General features: G+C 43.0%; 2 protein-coding genes across 11 annotated transcripts in view; one reads left to right on the plus strand and one right to left on the minus strand.

Moving 5' to 3' along the window:
- Positions 1 to 18,946, plus strand: part of msi (RNA-binding protein musashi) — a 127,572-nt gene that overhangs the window by 100,565 nt on the left and 8,061 nt on the right. The window contains exons 1-4 of one of the 8 annotated variants that reach the window (XM_045753342.2): positions 10,268 to 10,471; positions 14,456 to 14,548; positions 14,882 to 15,009; positions 17,622 to 17,843. In XM_045753342.2, the coding sequence (XP_045609298.1) occupies positions 14,494 to 14,548; positions 14,882 to 15,009; positions 17,622 to 17,843 (405 nt within the window). In that variant the 5' untranslated portion in view covers positions 10,268 to 10,471; positions 14,456 to 14,493. The other 7 variants (XM_045753340.2, XM_045753337.2, XM_045753335.2 and 4 more) reach the window with 7 other exon arrangements.
- The window catches only part of LOC123765009 (normal mucosa of esophagus-specific gene 1 protein), a gene marked incomplete at its 3' end in the record, with an annotated part of 147,349 nt that continues 134,427 nt past the window's right edge, over positions 6,025 to 18,946 (minus strand). For all 3 annotated transcript variants that reach the window (XM_069333434.1, XM_069333433.1, XM_069333432.1), the window contains 2 exon segments: positions 6,025 to 6,082; positions 14,238 to 14,326. In XM_069333434.1, coding sequence (XP_069189535.1) covers positions 6,025 to 6,082; positions 14,238 to 14,326 — 147 coding nt within the window.

The following is an 18,946-nucleotide window of genomic DNA, read 5'->3' on the forward strand; positions in this document are numbered from 1 at the left end:
TATAGTGTGATGAGCAAGGGAAAGGTCGTCCTCATAGTGTGATGAGCGACGGAAAGGTCGTCCTCATAGTGTGATGAGCAAGGGAAAGGTCGTCCTCATAGTGTGATGAACGAACGAAGGGTCGTCTTGGACGGAAGCCAGAAAGATTAGAGGAACACGATATAACTAACTACGATACAGGAGGGAGGAAGATGGCCGCCAATGGCTTGACGGCGTGATAGCCAATGTGACCACGTAAACTGGTATTGTTGCATCGTGGGACTGCTTCTTGAATGGCGCCAGGACGTAGGATGTGTGGTGGGCAGGGCAGGAGGATGTGTGGTGGGCAGGGCCGTAGGATGTGTGGTGGGCAGGGCAGGAGGATGTGTGATGGGTGTTGAGGTACGAAACCTTTACCTAAAATATAAATTCACGCTCAAGCTCAGTTAAGTTTGTTAAAAATATTATAGTGAAAGTGGCTGTTGTGGTAATGGAAGATAGCAGGGTTTGACACACGGGAGGTAGGCAGAGAAGTGGGCCGTATTAAGGTACACGTGAACCAGACAGAAGGAGGTGGAGAATGAGGCAGGTACAAGTTGTAAGAGAAGGTGAATAGTGAGGCAGATAACAAGAGTAGGAGGTGGTTGGTGGGGGTGTGTGGGAGAGGGAGGGGGGTGATAGACTGTGAGGAGTGGCTGGTGGCGGAGGGGAGTCAGGTGACGCCGCCTGTGGTTGGGGCCAGAAACCCGAGGCTGAGGTGAACCTACGACCCGGGAGCACCTCCTCTTCCTCCCGCCACGACCTGAAGCCGCCGCTATAACCTCCGCCAATTACAATCTCTCACGAGGCGAAGCCACTACCACCACCTACACCACATCCCTAACCTACCACCACCACCTACACCACATCCCTAACCTACCACCACCACCTACACCACATCCCTAACCTACCACCACCTCCGCCCACGACCCTAAGCCGCCACCGCCAACCTGGAGCTCCACTCACGGAAGCGTTCCACACCTTCCTACTTTATTATCACTCCTGCTTCTCTCCGAGCCTTTAGGAGCTGTGTAGCTGTAGTGAGACTGAATTTTTTCAGTCTCACTTCAGCTCACTTTGCTTTTATTAGCGGGGGATGAAAAATATGCAAATGTAGCCTACTTCCATAGAGGAATTTCCCAGTGCACATCTTCCTTCCCAAGTATTCAGTGATATTCTCTCTCATCGCTAGTATGAATGTACCGTTAGTCTATGCCTACATATACACTTGTTTTCCTTATCTTATCTGGCAGTAAGGTACCCCACGATCCATCTGCGTCATCGCGGACATATTCCCTCACAAGATTTTTATCATAATTATCACAATATAATGAGTTTAGCGCGATTGTGCACGAACCACCTCCATCGTTACTCTCTCACCTTATAGCCTCCTTCCCTAGGCCTACCTCTCTTTTAGGCCTACTGCCTTTCATCCATTCAGTGCACACACACACACACCACCATCTTGAGGTTATCTTGAGATGATTTCGGGGCTTTTAGTGTCCCCGCGGCCCAGTCCTCGACCAGGCCTCCACCCCCCAGGAAGCAGCCCGTGACAGCTGACTAACACCCAAGTACCTATTTTACTGCTAGGTAACAGGGGCATAGGGTGAAAGAAACTCTGCCCATTGTTTCTCGCCGGTGCCTGGGATTGAACCCAGGACCACAGGATCACAAGTCCAGCGTGCTGTCCGGTCGGATCAAATATACTAGGAAGAAGACCAAGGATCAAATATATTAGGCTATCTGTATGCTTGGGAGGGGAAATGAAATCAACACAACAGAAGAACAAAATATAAATACTGTATTATGAACGACCAAATGGGCATTCACTAATAAATTCGAGTAGCTAGTAAATCGCCCACAGAATGAGACGGTCATGGGAAATTACACCTAAGCTCCGCTCTGTGGTGTTCAACTCGAATAACACTAATTCTCATCGAGTTAAAAACAGTAAATAAATAAATAAACAAATAAAAAATATGAACTGTGAAAATCAAAATGTTGCTGTACTTTTAGAGTACAGAATTGGTCCCTCCCTCCCAACCTACCTGTCGGCGGTATCCCAAAGCCTCGCCTTAGCTAATGAACACAAACCAGCAATTCCGTCTGACTCGCTTTCAGCTTTTCATTGTTTGTCTCTGTTGACCTGTATATCCTTCTGTCACTTGTCTAATCTCGCTATTTTTTCTAACCACTCTTAACCGACTCTGCCACTCTGGGCTGACTGTTCCACTCACTATCTGCCGACTCCCCGCTTACGCCGAGTCAACCATTCCCTGCAGACTCCAACACCAGCGCGCAGCTACTCTCACCATTACTGCGTCGTATCATCTCACTCGCGGTATTTCAAATTCATTTCTACGCCGACCTGGTACGTCTTGCTGCTGCCCGGCCGTCGCCCCTCTGTTGCTAGCACCTCTTGTAGACACCCTCTCTCCATATCACCCGTGTTACTGTTTGAATCACATTGTATCACGTTCATATCTTTCATGATAACTTTCTCTTCTCTTCCTGAATCTAACTCCAGTCTGGCTGAATCACAATGGTGCCTCTTACCTGGGATTTTTACCGATGGGGCAACGGGGCAATGTTTAACACGGTGCGGCCAACCCAGATTTTGATTGGGGATGTGTAGACAGGTGTTGGAAGCACTGACAGCTAGACAACCACTAAGAAAGCCTTCTTTATGAACTGTTAGTATATTTGAGCTGAGTAAGTATTATTCTGATACCACTAGGCTACGCAAGTCTTCAAGTGAGTAGTGTTTAGTTTCAGACTATTCAATTCACTGAATGTTAGTTTAAATCTTCCCTAAGCATTAATATAATACACAATTCCTCGTTGAACTTGCTCTATACTGCGTAAAAATGATTTAGAAGGCAGAAGTAATATGTCGGTACGCTGGGGTAGGCCTCAGGCGTCGGCAGCCGGTCTAGCTCACATTGTGGCCCAAACCTAACTCTTGATTTTCGCATTAATTATCCTTCATGTATTCTCGTGGGGGCGCAAGATGCACAATATGTAAATCTGAGGACTTTTAAAGCCGATGTGGCAAGGTTTAGAGAGCGTTCAAGACAATAATATGCAACGGTTGCCTGAACCTTCGGGACCATGGCGGTGGTGCTTCCTGTGGTTGGTAACCCTGCGCCCGTTTTTTTTTGTTTTAACCACCTGGTTGTTAGTTACCGCAGCGGTGGGTTTTTGTGCCCTTTGTGTGGGCGTGCTCTCGCCTGTACGTGCTTGCGGGTAGGAGTGGTCAGATAAATATATTCTGTAGTTCAATACCAGTAAGTGTAGATTAATAACTTTGGGAGTAGAGAATTCGAGAGGGAACATAAAACCAGATGACACAGGTGGAAACTGCAAACAAAACTAGAACTGAGAAAGTATAATTATAATTATTATGACCAAAATATGGTATTTGGTAAACAAAAGTAACGCTCTGGATTCATAGCTTCAAGAGCAAGTATGACTTGGCATTAAACCGTCTGTAAAATTCACGTTGCATAGCCATATTACTGACATGCGTTATGTCTCGACACAGTATATATATAAAAGTTACAAATATGTAAGGGGGGTGGTAGAAGACAATTTGGGAGTCTCACGTGCGCTCACGTAGTACTCATATAATTTGAGCTACCGCAACACCTGGCAGCTACCTATAGCTTGACAGTTGAGATGAGAGGAGAAAAACGCGACTCGTATCGACCACGGTGTGCGAGAGAGAGAGAGGACGCCCAGACCGAGGTTAGGCTCCTTAACTTGCCAGGAAGACAAGTTTGTGTGTGGCTGATGACTTGGCAAGTTGACCAGGCCACTAACACCGTCACCCTAGCCGGAGTGGAGAGAGAGAGACTTAGCTGATGCATCTAATAATCACTGAACCATAATAGTGACTAATCATACTCAAAATAAAATTTGTATTAATTATATTTTGGCTTTGGCTATAATAGCACTGCAATTATAATAATAATTGTTTATTAATATTTCAGTACAAATCATTGTGTAACTGTTCATTGTTCAAAATAATTTGCAGGACAACAGTTTATGTTCATCCTCGTTGAACACCACAAAAGCGGCATTTATCTCATCCTCACCAAAATGACACATAATTTCAATCAATCCAAAATGTTTTCCTTTTCATTTTGCGATGATCGGATTCTTAATTTCAAAGAAAACATTGTGTTTAATTAAATTCTTCGTGAATATTGAGGAGCGTGTCACCTGTGTGGCTTGGGTGACGTCGTGGGCCAGGAGCTTCAGCTACTGACGTCACTAGAGGGGGGCTCGAAGCTTATTTTAGAATGTAGCCGTCCCGACCGGGAGGCCGTACCGAAGGTGTTTGACTTTTGTACTTGTAATAATAACACATATTTATGCCTACTGTATGCTTAACCAGGCCTATTTGTCAGTCCAAGGCTGTGGAGGGTCGAGATGTAACAGAAAATTGAGAGATGACCGTTTTATAGTAATGAAGAGACAGAATGTGTGTTCAGGGTACATAATAGCTACATACTGTACACAGCTGGAGACGCATCTGGCGGTGGCGCCTCGTTACGCTCTGGTTGGTAAAGAATGGCACTAGGGAATCATCTCTATTTGTCGTGGGTTCAGTTCGGGACACGCTGGAATTGTCCTAACTGTCATGGTCAAGCCGAATAAGTCTTAAATTGTCAAGGTGGGTAGCCAGGCGACAAACTTATCTGTTGGCGGCAGCTGTAATAGCCTGGCCTAAAGTGATTGAAAGTATATCTTGAGGTTATCTTGAGATGATTTCGGGGCTTTTTTTTTTTTTAGTGTCCCCGCGGCCCGGTCCTCGACCAGGCCTCCACCCCCAGGAAGCAGCCCGTGACAGCTGACTAACACTCAAGTACCTATTTTACTGCTAGGTAACAGGGGCATAGGGTGAAAGAAACTTTGCCCATTGTTTCTCGCCGGCGCCTGGGATCGAACCCAGGACCACAGGATCACAAGTCCAGCGTGCTGTCCGCTCGGCCGACCGGCTCCCTATATATGTACCTAAATTTGCCACGAGTCATAAATAGAGGGATTTGGTCACAATGGTGGGTTGGCGTTAGGCCATTTTGAAGGCAAGATACCAGAATGGCAGATGAAACATTACGGAGAATCTGTTTACATGGCTAGGCTATGTACCTTTTCGTGCAGAGATTCACGTACAGTATATATTTTATCCTTAGTGAGGGAATACGCTCCTTGCTTGAAAATCGCATTATAACTGAAAACATAATGCGCATCATCTTTATTTTGTGTTCATAATAACTGTAAATAGCTTGCTGAATCCCATTTACGTTAAAATACTACAACAAAATTCTTAAACCTAATATTTTCACATGACAATTATTTATCAGTTACTCTGTAGCCCAGTTACTCTGTAGCCCATTGTAGTCCCATTCTTGAAGGACAACCTGACCAATGAGACTGTTAGTGCAACAGTTTTAAGCCAGACTAAGGCACCCAAACTGTTCCTGGACCTTACCTGAAGAAAGTTCTAGGAGTTCTACTCCGGAATAACCTTTAATTTCAAGTAAAATTCAACACGGCTTGTCATTTTACACAACTCTTTTAACGTCCAGATCGCGACTTACAAAAGGAGCAAGAGTAGCTAGTTTTTTCCATGCTAAGAATCAACTTAGACGACACGAGTTGAGTTGAGAGACAACTAGACAACTCATGGTTTTTGCTCCACCAGTTTATCATAAAGCAGAAGCCAAATTCTCATCATATTTGGTTACAAAACACATAGACCGAGACTGCGTCAAAGCGACTCATTAAACTCCTTGTGGTAGAGAAAGGCGCTCGGGAACCAACTTTACACTCAGATTGTGGCGACTGAATAATTAAACCCAGTTTAGGCTTCCCTGAAGATGAAACTTGGTTAGGCGTGGCGCCCAGGTTCTGAGGAACTCGAGGGCTTGTAGTATCTTGGGAGACAAGAAACTTACCTTCTGCGGCTTGTAGTATCTTGGGAGACAAGACACTTACCTTCTGAGGCTTGTTGACGTCAATTTTGTCCCAGCGGGAGAGGTCATTGCGGTTGAGTCTGTAGAACAGAAACGGACGGCTTAATTGTAGCCTCAATTAAATTAAATTAGAAGCGTCTTAATTATTATTCATATTCTGAATAATTGTATCAGAATTATTGCAATTCAAGTTAGAGTGATAAGATACATGATATCTGAAATCCAGATTTGTAATAATACTAATAATTATTATTATGATAAATAATATACATCGAATTCAATAGTCAAAAATATTATTCAGGAGCTGCACCTACACGCTTGTAAAGGGATTAAATTTGTGAAACTTAGTCACATAATAGTTGGAATGTGGAGCAAAGAGCACACACACAGGCTGATGTAAGATCACCATCTTGTACATGTTTGTACACACTCCAGGACCCAAGATCACCGTCGTCACCATCTCGTACATGTTTGTACGTACGTACATTGTACGTACGTACGTTTGTACGTACATGTTAAATGGGATTCCAGTAACTACTGCACGTTTCTTCAGCAGAGTATAATGTTATTATACAAGTATATACCTTTTAATATATGCTTTATTGTAAACATTACTGAACGAAACATTTTAAGTATATATATTATCCAACTGCAATTGTCGCGTTAAAGTAAAATTTCTTGCCATTTAAAAAAATGGCGACAATTTTTATGAAAGTGTACATAATCGGCAATTATATTTTTCCTTTCATCGAGTATATGCGATATATGCATCGTTATACATTAAATCTTTTTTTTTTCATTCGTACAAGTTAACATTTATAGCGAATTTTGAAAAACAAAAAATTAACCTATCACTAGTCGTAATGGCTCGGTGCTTTCCCCTGATAATTCCCTCCCTCGTGCGTCAATGATAATATGTGTATCCTAGGTAATATCCTACGTAATATCCTACGTAATAGCGCTGGGAAGTTTAGAATCCCCAAATAATTCTTAATTCAAAACTTTCTCACGGCATCAACTCATTTGCATATTAAATCCCTGAAATAATCCCTGTAGCGAAGGTTCCAACACGCGCAGGGGTGAATGCAGTCTAGCTCTTCACTCAATTAACGCGGCATTCATCCTAGAGTGTTGACAACCAAATCCTTTCGTTAAGTCAACGGCTTGAGCCACTCAAAAGTCACCTTCAAAAAAATCAGTAACTTTTTTCCACGAATCCAATCGTAATTTCTTTTTTTTTCCCCCGAAGTCATAAATATTCTTAATGTGGGTTCTTGAAAGTCAATCACTGGTACCGATTCATAGCGCCTTAATTGAATGATTACATCCTCAGTTTCAATCGTCCATTGTGTTTCATGGCTTCACAAGAGAAGGAAATTATGTATAGTTTAGGGAGAGAACGGGTGTGATGTTTACTGTAATTATCTCTACGTTTCCTAACATTTACGAAGGCGTTTGAGGGCTTATCCCCAGTGGACAGGAATAGCGAGCCAGGCACCTACCTCCTCTGGCTCACTGGATGGGCGGGGCAGGAGATGTCGGTTGGGTGAGACAGGGAAAGACGTCGGTTGGGGAGACAGGGAGAGACGTCGGTGGGTGAGACAGGGAGAGATGTCGGTTGGGTGAGACAGGGAGAGACGTCGGTGGGTGAGACAGGGAGAGACGTCGGTGGGTGAGACAGGGAGACGTCGGTGGGTGAGACAGGGAGAGACGTCGGTGGGTGAGACAGGGAGAGACGTCGGTGGGTGAGACAGGGAGAGACGTCGGTGGGTGAGACAGGGAGAGACGTCGGTGGGTGAGACAGGGAGAGACGTCGGTGGGTGAGACAGGGAGAGACGTCGGTGGGTGAGACAGGGAGAGACGTCGGTTGGGTGAGACAGGGAGAGACGTCGGTGGGTGAGACAGGGAGAGACGTCGGTTGGGGAGACAGGGAGAGATGCCTTTATAGGAAATTAGGAGACATTGGGTGTTGGAAACGTTGAAACGGCAGTGTTGGTGACTGGGAGAGTTGAAACATGCACCTTAGACAAGTGCCTTAAAAAAAAGGAAACTATTGACAGCTTCAGACTAGGGCCCGCAAGATGTGACGCGCCGCCCGACACAGCAAAACAAGGGTAGTATCTACGAGGAATGCCACCACTAATCTCCGCTTGAGCCCCTAACTGCAACACGGCTTTTATTCTCTGTATGTGATCCCCAGCGACGATCATTGCGCATTGTTTTGCGGTGTTCTGCCTACTCGAGTAGGATGGGAAAATCGCCGTTTACAAGTGGTTAAATTCACCGTCGAAATTGTAATGGTAAATGTGGTTGTATGGGGGTTCTGTTCCTGAACCCATTATATGCCTCTGAACCCTTTCCACCACCGCCAACGGAATGGGTATTCGGTGCATGGATGTACCCAATTAGTGAATGGATGTGGCTTTCTGTAGACCAAGACTTATCACCAAAAGTCAAAGCCGTAGAGTTATTTCATGTTGAGTTTGGCCTATAAGTACATAGCAACACATCATTTAGTCTCCAAAATGCGACTCCATCTCACCAACTTAGAGTAGTAATTCCCCCCCAAAGCGGAGTGTAAACTAAGATTGGCAAGTGATACGTGTGCAGCACGTTATATCGTCAGGGGGATTACTTTCTCTTCTTGTTATGAAGGCTCCGCGGCCGCCACAAAGCTCCTGAGATTACTCCATCATCAATATCCTCTTTCACGCGGCCACGACAATTGATCCTTGACAAGAAAGCAATCAATCGTCAACCTGGGAGCCCTCTGGGCGTGGGGGATTTTCTGGTGCGTCGAAAGTGGGTGGGGGGGATGGACTAGGTGGATTAATTGGTGGTGTACCTGCACTTGTTTAGGTGCGGAAGGAAAGTAATTACTTTTTAATTGCAGTTACGAGGAATTAATGAACATAAGATGATTATCGGCGAATCTACTAATTTTTTTGCACTCGTAATCTTGTGTTATACTTGGGAATTTAGTAACTAGGCGTTTGAAGGATAAGATGCAGCTAAACATTCTGTAACAAACTTTATATATTTCACTGTTTTGATAAACATTATTATCAATCACAAATAAAAATGTGAAACGATAATTTTGTAATCAGCCTTCACATCGGGAAATGCTTGACCCTACAATGTTGACCAGACCACACACTAGGAGGTGAAGGGACGACGACGTTTCGGTCCGTCCTGGACCATTCTCAAGTCGTCCTGGACCATTCTCAAGTTGTAGGGTCAAGTCGACTTGACCCTACAACCTAACTACGGTCAAATCTTGTTCCCACCTGTGCAACATAGCGCTGGATAACGTCCTATACTATCTAGTTTTCCACCTCTCCTTGACCCTTCTGATGGGCCACGATAAAGTGGAAATTTCCTTGTACTATATACAGGCTTGATTTAAACCGAGCTTGGGTGTCAAGTTACAGCCCCGCTCCTGTGTCAGGTAAGTCCACTACGGGCTCACCATAGCCCGTGCTACTTGGAACTTTTTGTTCCAAGTAGCGAATCAACAACAACCGAACTTGATTACAGGCTATTCATGCCCGTGCCACCTCTAGGGTGGATTAGTTAATCTTCATCAATCACCTAGCTTGTACGGGCTCACCATAGCCCGTGCTACTGGAACTTATTGTTCTGAGTAGCGAATCTTAAACAACAACAACAATAACCTAGCTTGATCAGTTACAGCCCTGCTCCTGTGCTAATAAATCCACTACGTTAAGTAGCCCGTGCTACTAGCAACTTTTTGTTCCGAGTAGCTGAATCTAAAACAACAACCGAGCTTGATCAGAATTAGTCTTCTCTGTTCTAAACAAATTTGTTCATTGGTTTAGTCTCTGGTTTGGTGGTGAATGGTTTTGTGCATTTACTAATTATTAACAAGTCATGGTAGCTACATTATTAAGCCATTTTTATTTCACTTATTAAGAGAAAAGATTGCAGGATATTGTTTAAGACAGCATGTGGTAAACGAAACATTGAAATATCTTGCAAAATATGAAAAACTATGGATTGCAACATCTATAATACGTGAGGATGTCTGACATCCTCACGTATTAATGTAATTATTAATGCGCTAGGCTAAAATTTTACACCTAGAAAAATGTCACATCTCCCTTGAGACACTAGCAGGTGGAAACAAGATTACTTTGAGGGTCCTCTAACTAGTCTTGTTATCATTAGCTATCGTAATCAGCTTTGGGGGTCTAAAGAGATAAGCTTGATATGAGTCTCATTGTATGGCGGGGCGAGCCAGTCATCAGTATTCGTATAGGCGCTGCCATAATTGGTCGCCCGTGCTGTTTGCTTACCGATTACTGCGCAAAACCCTTAGAAAAATTATATACGGTTACTTATAACTTCGAAAAAGTAAATGTGGATATGTGTGTCACGTGGATAATGCAACCCTCGCTTTGTAAACGAAAATGACTTACACGGAAATATTGGTCGACTCCCAACTACTCGTATGTTAAAACTTCTGTTATTATCTTTATAGTCTTGTTTTCAAATTAAGAAAAAAACGAATATGATTTCTGCCTAATGATTGTTGTGAAATTTACCTCTCTAGATATAACCAATAATCTCCGAATTGAAACCATATTGGAGAGATATATGGTGACGCGTTCGAGTCAGAACACACTTATCTCAAGAAAATCAATATATAAATATCGATTATCTCGCCCAGTCACAACCCAAAAATTATTCATTGTTTAACGGAAAAGAAAGATGAGGAGAGAGTGAGGTTTTGGCTGAGAGAGAGAGAGAAAGAGAGAGAGAGGAAAAAAGAGAAGATCGAGGGTAGAGGTGGAGGCGGTAATGAACGTAGTGACCACCAGGGAGTTGAACGGGCGACCCCAGCCGACATGGAGCCTCCCAAGTTTTACCCTGGAGTAGCCGCCCTCAAGTTATATACCGGAGCCAACGTCTACAGGAGCCCTCGGCGACTCCCACCGCCCTTTGTCCCGTGTACGTACCGGAGCGTTAGTTACTCTTACGCCCAATGTTGGCTAAAAAAGTTTTAATGTGGTAAAATGGTTTCGTGTGGTGGTGCCCCCCAGCGTGTGTGGGGGGGCCTTTGGGGCGTTCGTCTTGAAGGTATGGCAGGGTGTGTGGCAACGTCTCACACGTTTGAGCACGACTGAGCACATGGGGGAGACGAGATTGAGCACATAGGGAGGAGGAGAGAAGCATGGCTAAACCCCATGAAGGTAGGTAGGTAGGAGGGGGGTGAACCCATTTGGGGAGGGGGGAGATGAGCCGAAGAGGAGGCAGGCAGACAGGCAGGAAGGTAAGAGCAGCAGCAGCCCTACAAGTTGCCACCCCTCGCATGGCCGTGGTTGAATGGCTTCGCGCCATGTTTAAAACCTCTGGGGTAAGAGTCGGGCGCCATCATTTAGTGCCCTGCCTTCCTCCTAGCCACTGGCCTCGCCACGCCTCGCCACGCACACACGCCTTTATTGTGAGTCGGGGAGCTGTGAGTGTCTGGGACGTTTGTGCAGGGAGCTGTGAGTGTCTGGACGTTTGTGCGGGGAGCTGTGAGTGTCTGGGACGTTTGTGCGGGGAGCTGTGAGTGTCTGGGACGTTTGTGCGGGGAGCTGTGAGTGTCTGGGACGTTTGTGCGGGGAGCTGTGAGTGTCTGGGACGTTTGTGCGGGGAGCTGTGAGTGTCTGGGACGTTTGTGCGGGGAGCTGTGAGTGTCTGGACGTTTGTGCGGGGAGCTGTGAGTGTCTGGACGTTTGTGCGGGGAGCTGTGAGTGTCTGGGCGTTTGTGCGGGGAGCTGTGAGTGTCTGGTCCGTTTGTGCGGGGAGCTGTGAGTGTCTGGTCCGTTTGTGCGGGGAGCTGTGAGTGTCTGTTCCGTTTGTGCGGGGAGCTGTGAGTGTCAGGACATTTGTGCAGGGAGCTGTGAGTGTCTGGTCCGTTTGTGCAGGGAGCTGTGAGTGTCTGGTCCGTTTGTGCAGGGAGCTGTGAGTGTCTGGACGTTTGTGCGGGGAGCTGTGAGTGTCAGGACATTTGTGCGGGGAGCTGTGAGTGTCAGGACATTTGTGCGGGGAGCTGTGAGTGTCTGGTCCGTTTGTGCAGGGAGCTGTGAGTGTCTGGTCCGTTTGTGCAGGGAGCTGTGAGTGTCTGGACGTTTGTGCGGGGAGCTGTGAGTGTCAGGACGTTTGTGCAGGGAGCTGTGAGTGTCAGGACATTTGTGCAGGGAGCTGTGAGTGTCAGGACATTTGTGCAGGGAGCTGTGAGTGCCAGGACATTTGTGCAGGGAGCTGTGAGTGTCAGGACGTTTGTGCAGGGAGCTGTGAGTGTCGGGACGTTTGTGCAGGGAGCTGTGAGTGTCGGGACGTTTGTGCAGGGAGCTGTGAGTGTCGGGACGTTTGTGCAGGGAGCTGTGAGTGTCGGGACGTTTGTGCAGGGAGCTGTGAGTGTCGGGACGTTTGTGCAGGGAGCTGTGAGTGTCGGGACGTTTGTGCAGGGAGCTGTGAGTGTCGGGACGTTTGTGCAGGGAGCTGTGAGTGTCGGGACGTTTGTGCAGGGAGCTGTGAGTGTCGGGACGTTTGTGCAGGGAGCTGTGAGTGTCGGGACGTTTGTGCAGGGAGCTGTGAGTGTCGGGACGTTTGTGCAGGGAGCTGTGAGTGTCGGGACGTTTGTGCAGGGAGCTGTGAGTGTCGGGACGTTTGTGCAGGGAGCTGTGAGTGTCGGGACGTTTGTGCAGGGAGCTGTGAGTGTCGGGACGTTTGTGCAGGGAGCTGTGAGTGTCGGGACGTTTGTGCAGGGAGCTGTGAGTGTCGGGACGTTTGTGCAGGGAGCTGTGAGTGTCGGGACGTTTGTGCAGGGAGCTGTGAGTGTCGGGACGTTTGTGCAGGGAGCTGTGAGTGTCGGGACGTTTGTGCAGGGAGCTGTGAGTGTCGGGACGTTTGTGCAGGGAGCTGTGAGTGTCGGGACGTTTGTGCAGGGAGCTGTGAGTGTCGGGACGTTTGTGCAGGGAGCTGTGAGTGTCGCGACGTTTGTGCAGGGAGCTGTGAGTGTCGGGACGTTTGTGCAGGGAGCTGTGAGTGTCGGGACGTTTGTGCAGGGAGCTGTGAGTGTCGGGACGTTTGTGCAGGGAGCTGTGAGTGTCGGGACGTTTGTGCAGGGAGCTGTGAGTGTCAGAACGTTTGTGCAGGGAGCTGAGAGTGTCTGGACGTTTGTGCGGGGAGCTGAGAGTGTCGACGTTTGTGCGGGGAAGCTGAGAGTGTCTGGGACGTTTGTGCAGCCAATTCGGTATGGTAAAAAGTTGTATTCTGCCGTGAGCTGCCATTTTCAACCGGTGATGTGTGTGGTTGGGTTACAGTTCTTTCCCAGTATTAAATATTCAATCAAGGTACAATACTCATGATTTGTACCAATTAATGTATCATAAGATTGCATCACACTGCAGACCAGTTCTTTCAAATTAGCATGGTGTAGGAGTCATTTCACTTTAGATGGGCTAGGCAGGCTGCCACTTGAATTAACAGTGGACTTAACAATTACTTGGTTGAATTAATTCTGGTTGACCTACAGTTACTGGTAAAGTTGTATGACCTTCATACCAGTACGCAAGATGATTTTCATGTTCACGTCTGCAGTAGAACTATTTATGGACAATTTATGGTGTGATGTTGAAAAGACATTGTATATCAAATTCCTGCTCAATGCCTACGTATTCAGTCCATCCCCTTAACACTTCTAGTAACTTTTTAGTCGAAAGTACCAATATGTAGTGATAAGCGACCAAAAAGTTTTTTTGTATTACTGAATTTGGCTAAACTGTAAACTTTTTATTTTTTTTATTTTTTATTTTTTTAAATATATAGTGGCAACATATAGAACCGAACCTAGTTATCCTAAACCTAAAATATTCTGTACACATATGTGCATATTATTATACTAGGCCTAGGAATGTTTTAAGTTTGGTTTTTAGCTCTATTTTTTTCTGGACTTTAAAATTAAAAATGCAAAAGGTAAAATTTTTATTGGTCTATTGCTACATATTGGTACCTTTGACCAAGTAGTTACTATGTGCTATCATTTTGGGAGCATGGGTTGTACAATTAGATATGCAGTACAGTACATGAGATTGTGATAAATAAAGTCATTGGTTATGGTGATCATGACATCTGTGTTGAATGTGTGCTCATCTACTTGTTTAATGCTTGTTTAGTAACAAGATGCCAGCCAAGTTCTACAAGCCTGAGTACAGTATTACTTACTTGACATCGGTCTTGGTCATGAGAGCATAACCGCACCAAGTAGACACGCCTACGATGGCAATCCCCATAATGCTCACGAGAGGCACGATCTGAAATTTAAAGAAAGTTTGATTTAATTATCGGTTTAAATTTTATTGGGTATAATAATTTTTTTTCTTGTATTTACTGTACTATCTCGACACTTGCAGAGTTTTAACAAAGTTGTTTTTCTCTTTCAGCCGGAAGTGTTGGTTTGGTCAAGGGTGACCTAATTAAGATGGATGGTGTTTCGGCTAGTGAGCACATGAACGGATCCTCAGGAGCATCACAGGGTGGGTCATCAGGGCGGTCCTCACCTTCAGGTTTGTCGTGTTGCTCTTTGAAATAAAGGGAAAGAAACTCCTTATATCTGCACCCTTTCCGTGTTAGTGTGAAAAGTCATATGCTAGCTAAAGCTTTTTTCCTTTTAATTTATTTTGACTTGTATGCAGATATAGTTAAATTGTTGCTTTAAATATATATATATATTGTTGATAAATGCAAGATTAGTTTTTCATTAATAAAATATTTAGTTGGCATTGGACTGACTTCTGGGAAGTGTATTGTATTGATGTAATAATTCTTTTTGTCAATTTTCTATGTTTTATTGTCTTTGTCATACATAGATCCTGCACCAAACAAGATGTTCGTGGGTGGCCTTTCCTGGCAAACAACCCCCGAGAAATTGCGGGAATATTTTGGTTCTTACGGCACAGTGAGGGACGTTCTCATCATGAAAGATCCTGTAACGCAGGTAAGGCTCTATAATATCACGTTTTGGTCTCCTAAAACTAGATCCTAATTTTTTATTTGTTAACAAAATGTTAATTTGTACAAAGGTATAATAGCACAGTAAAGAACTAAAGTTATATAGTACAGTACTCTAACGTGTATAAGACACAGTTCACTCGGAATGTGATTACAGTATTACCAACCACCTTTAAATGGATGAGTTGTCGTGTGATAATAATCAAGAGAAGATAAACATTCATTATCCTGCGAGCCATTTGATAATGGTAGCATGCCACGTTTATATAATTGCACATACTGTATAATGCAGATACAGTATTGTATATATAATTTAGGATAATGGAGGATTTTTCAATTTTATTTCCAGTTGCTAGTTCTGGAGAATTTTCACTTTAGGTTTTACAAGTACAGGTAACTAAAGTTTGTGTAGGTTGCAGAAAAGTGGAAAATGATGTTTGTGAAACTATTTATATATAGACAAATATGCACAAAGACTTCATACAGTTTACAAACTTATTGCACCTGCACTGTTTTTTGCCGGTGTTTCAGAGTGCTTTTTAATGGAAAAACTAAATTTCTACAATGAATAAAGTGACTGATATTGTACAGAAGATCCTAATAAATCAATTTTGTTATATCACAGGACTTATAGTTTGTTGGTATAAGTTGTCCTAGTTTGTTGGGGGTATAAACAAACTAGGAAATGTCTTATAAAAGTCTTCAGTATACAGTAGTAATTACTGTTTTGTAGTATTGTTGATTTATGAAATACTGAATTGTTTAATAACTAACTGAGATGATGAATTATTTTACTGCAGAAGTCCTGTGATAGATCCATACAAGAAAAAATATTAGTATGAACTTGGACCTGGAACTTTTGATAGTTATGTAAAAAAAAAAAAAAGGGAATTTTGCTAGCAAAGCCATTTTTGTGGATAAAGTGAATACAGCAATGGCTTTTTTGAATTACTGTATTCCAAGTTTGTGTTGGCCATCATTCATACAGTATTTGACGAGATGCTGATCTCTTTAATTACTCTTTTTAATACATTTGACACTTGTCAGATTTAACGCAGGAAATTTGAGGGATGTGTGGCAATGATGAATAAGAGCAGGCAAGAAGCCATGTGTGTTACCCTTGGCGAGGGAGTTCTGTGAAGCCTAGTGAATGCTAGGGCCATGGAAAGCCTGGGACAAATCTCATTACGCTTGAGGAATTGCGGCTGTTAAGGGCAGAAGCCAATTTGTGGACCAGCTACAGTTGTCACTTTCTACCTTTAAAAAAAAAAAAAAATAGCTGGAGCTGCTTGCATCTGTGCACGCTGCTTTATAAAATGTAGAGACCTTCATATTTTTTATATAGAGAATGGTTGATGGACGAAGTTAATACTTATAACTTCTTATTAACTCTCAGATAAAACTTTGATGGAAGTCTGAGATTGGAGAAGCTGAGAAATGGGTGAGAGGTGAGATCCTAGTTTGAATTCGGCATTGTTGCCTTTGGTCAATGTTGATTTGATTTTTTCCTTTGTCGCACATGTCACATTGCTGTAATGGAAGTGGTGTTTTTACGTTGGGCAGTCTTGTGTATTTAAAGAGGGTTGATATGTGTAGAAGGTACAAACTAAATATATACATATATGTTTGTATACATGTGTACATGTATATATATATAATGTACTGTTCATATATATGTATAAAATGAGTACAATTTTATATATATATATATATATATATATATATATATATATATATATATATATATATATATATATATATATATATATATATAATAATGTGTATAATATGTATATGTACTGTATATACTGTACATGTATACATTATATATAATGTGTATAATATGTATATGTACTGTATATATGTATATATATTTTAAATATGCATATTCATAGATAAACTTAATGTGTAATGCAACAATATAAGTTAAGATTACCTGTTTGTGGTCAGACATTTATAATCCTCAATTGCTTAACTGTATTCATAATAGACTGATTTAGTTGTTGTAGCTGATACAGCAACTAGAGTGCATCGGAGCAGTTGGTGGGTGTAGTGATCTGATCATCTAACACAAATGTGTAGTACATACTGAATAGATAATTTCTAGCCAGAGTGTAGCCTTTACTGTTGCTGAGATGTTTTCTTTTTGTTAAGTACTGCTGGTTATGGATATGCTACAGTTGGCTCACATTCGGGCATTATGACATGTAAGCCTTGATCCATATGTGGTATATGATCACGTTTGATACCGGTAGCATTGATGGGAATAACAAGCAATTATTGCATTTAGTTTTGGTGTAATCTGGAGAAGTAGCAAAAAATGTTTTAGTAATTCGAATCCTTTTTCATAGCCTTTGTGTAACATGAATATTATTTAGGCTCGGACAAAAGATCTTGATCTTGTTGTATTGAGTCTGCTTCCCCCTTTCATATGTACATTTGGAATGCACACCTATCTTTTTCCTAGCATAATGAATCTTTTTTGTTCATTTTAATGTGAAGAAAATTGTCAGTTCCGTGAATGCCACATACTGTTTTCAATAATTTTATGATCTTAACAGACCCCAGTCTTATTTTCCCAATTATCATACATTTCAGAGGAGTCGTGGTTTTGGTTTTATCACATTTGGAGATGCTAGCAGTGTTGAGAAGGTCATTGCTGTTCCCAACCATGTACTTGATGGTAAAAAGATTGATCCCAAACATGCCACACCTAAGAACAAGGGGCGCACCAACCGCACAAAGAAAATCTTTGTAGGTGGTGTCAGTCAAGAAACAAGTGCAGAGGAAGTTAAAGCTTACTTTTCGTCCTTTGGCAAGGTATGTATAATGGTATTTATATTTGAATGGTCGAGATGAGTGTTGGGTATTGATGGGAATTGGCATTTAATGTTCAGGTGGATATTTGTAATTATTTTTTCTAGCAGTCATTTTGAATCCTTCAAACAGACATTTGCATTTGCATTTAGCATTTAGCATTTTAGCATTTTGCTGGCAGAAACTAGCAGGCAGTTTTTATTTTTGATGGACATTTTGAATGAATGGAGGATACTGAAATGTATGAATTTGATGAGTGTGTAAGGAAGTGGAGTGAGGGTAAACAACATATTGGATATGGAAAACAACAAGGCTCCTTTGAAGTTTGTAAGGGAGTAAATGTGTTTGTGCTGTACATACTATTGGGTTGCTGCTATGGGGATGGCTGCTGGAGATTGACAATTTTTTCTTATCAATTCACGATACAATATGGACAAGCGAGTATCATTGCGTAGCTATGCTTTTTGTCTCGCTTATTACTTAATCTAGTTAATGCCATGCTTCACCATGCAAATGGGAGATGGTATAATAATTATGTATGCATGTTGGATGACTCGTTCCCGTGATTAGCAAGGTCTGTAACCTATGTACCTGCTGTTAAAACTTTAAATACAGAACAGGATAATGATTATACAAGTTTAAGATGTATTTTGCTTACAATACAGCATCATAAGCTGTATCCTTCTTTTGGTCTTTACCCCTATCTTCTTTTTGAGGTCATCTTGAGATGATTTTGGGGCTTAGCGTCCCCGCGGTCTGGTCCTCGACCAGGCCTCCTTTGTTACACACCCCCTAGGAAGCAGCCCGTAGCAGCTGTCTAACTCCCAGGTACCTATTTACTGCTAGGTAACAGGGGCATCAGGGTGAAAGAAACATTTTGCCCATTTGTCTCCGCCTCCACCGGGGATTAAACCTAGAACCTCAGGACTACGAATCCAAAGCGCTGTCCACTCAGCTGTCAGGCACCCCTGAATTTATATGTACTAGTGTATGCATTAAAATTTGTGTTCATTGTTGTGTGTGTTTGCTAGAGTATTAAATTAAGGAATGCAATTTTACCATCTTAGAAAAACTGAATATTTTCACAACAAATTTGGTAGATAAAT

This window comes from Procambarus clarkii, chromosome 29 (assembly GCF_040958095.1).
Source record: "Procambarus clarkii isolate CNS0578487 chromosome 29, FALCON_Pclarkii_2.0, whole genome shotgun sequence".
Classification (NCBI taxonomy): domain Eukaryota; kingdom Metazoa; phylum Arthropoda; class Malacostraca; order Decapoda; family Cambaridae; genus Procambarus; species Procambarus clarkii.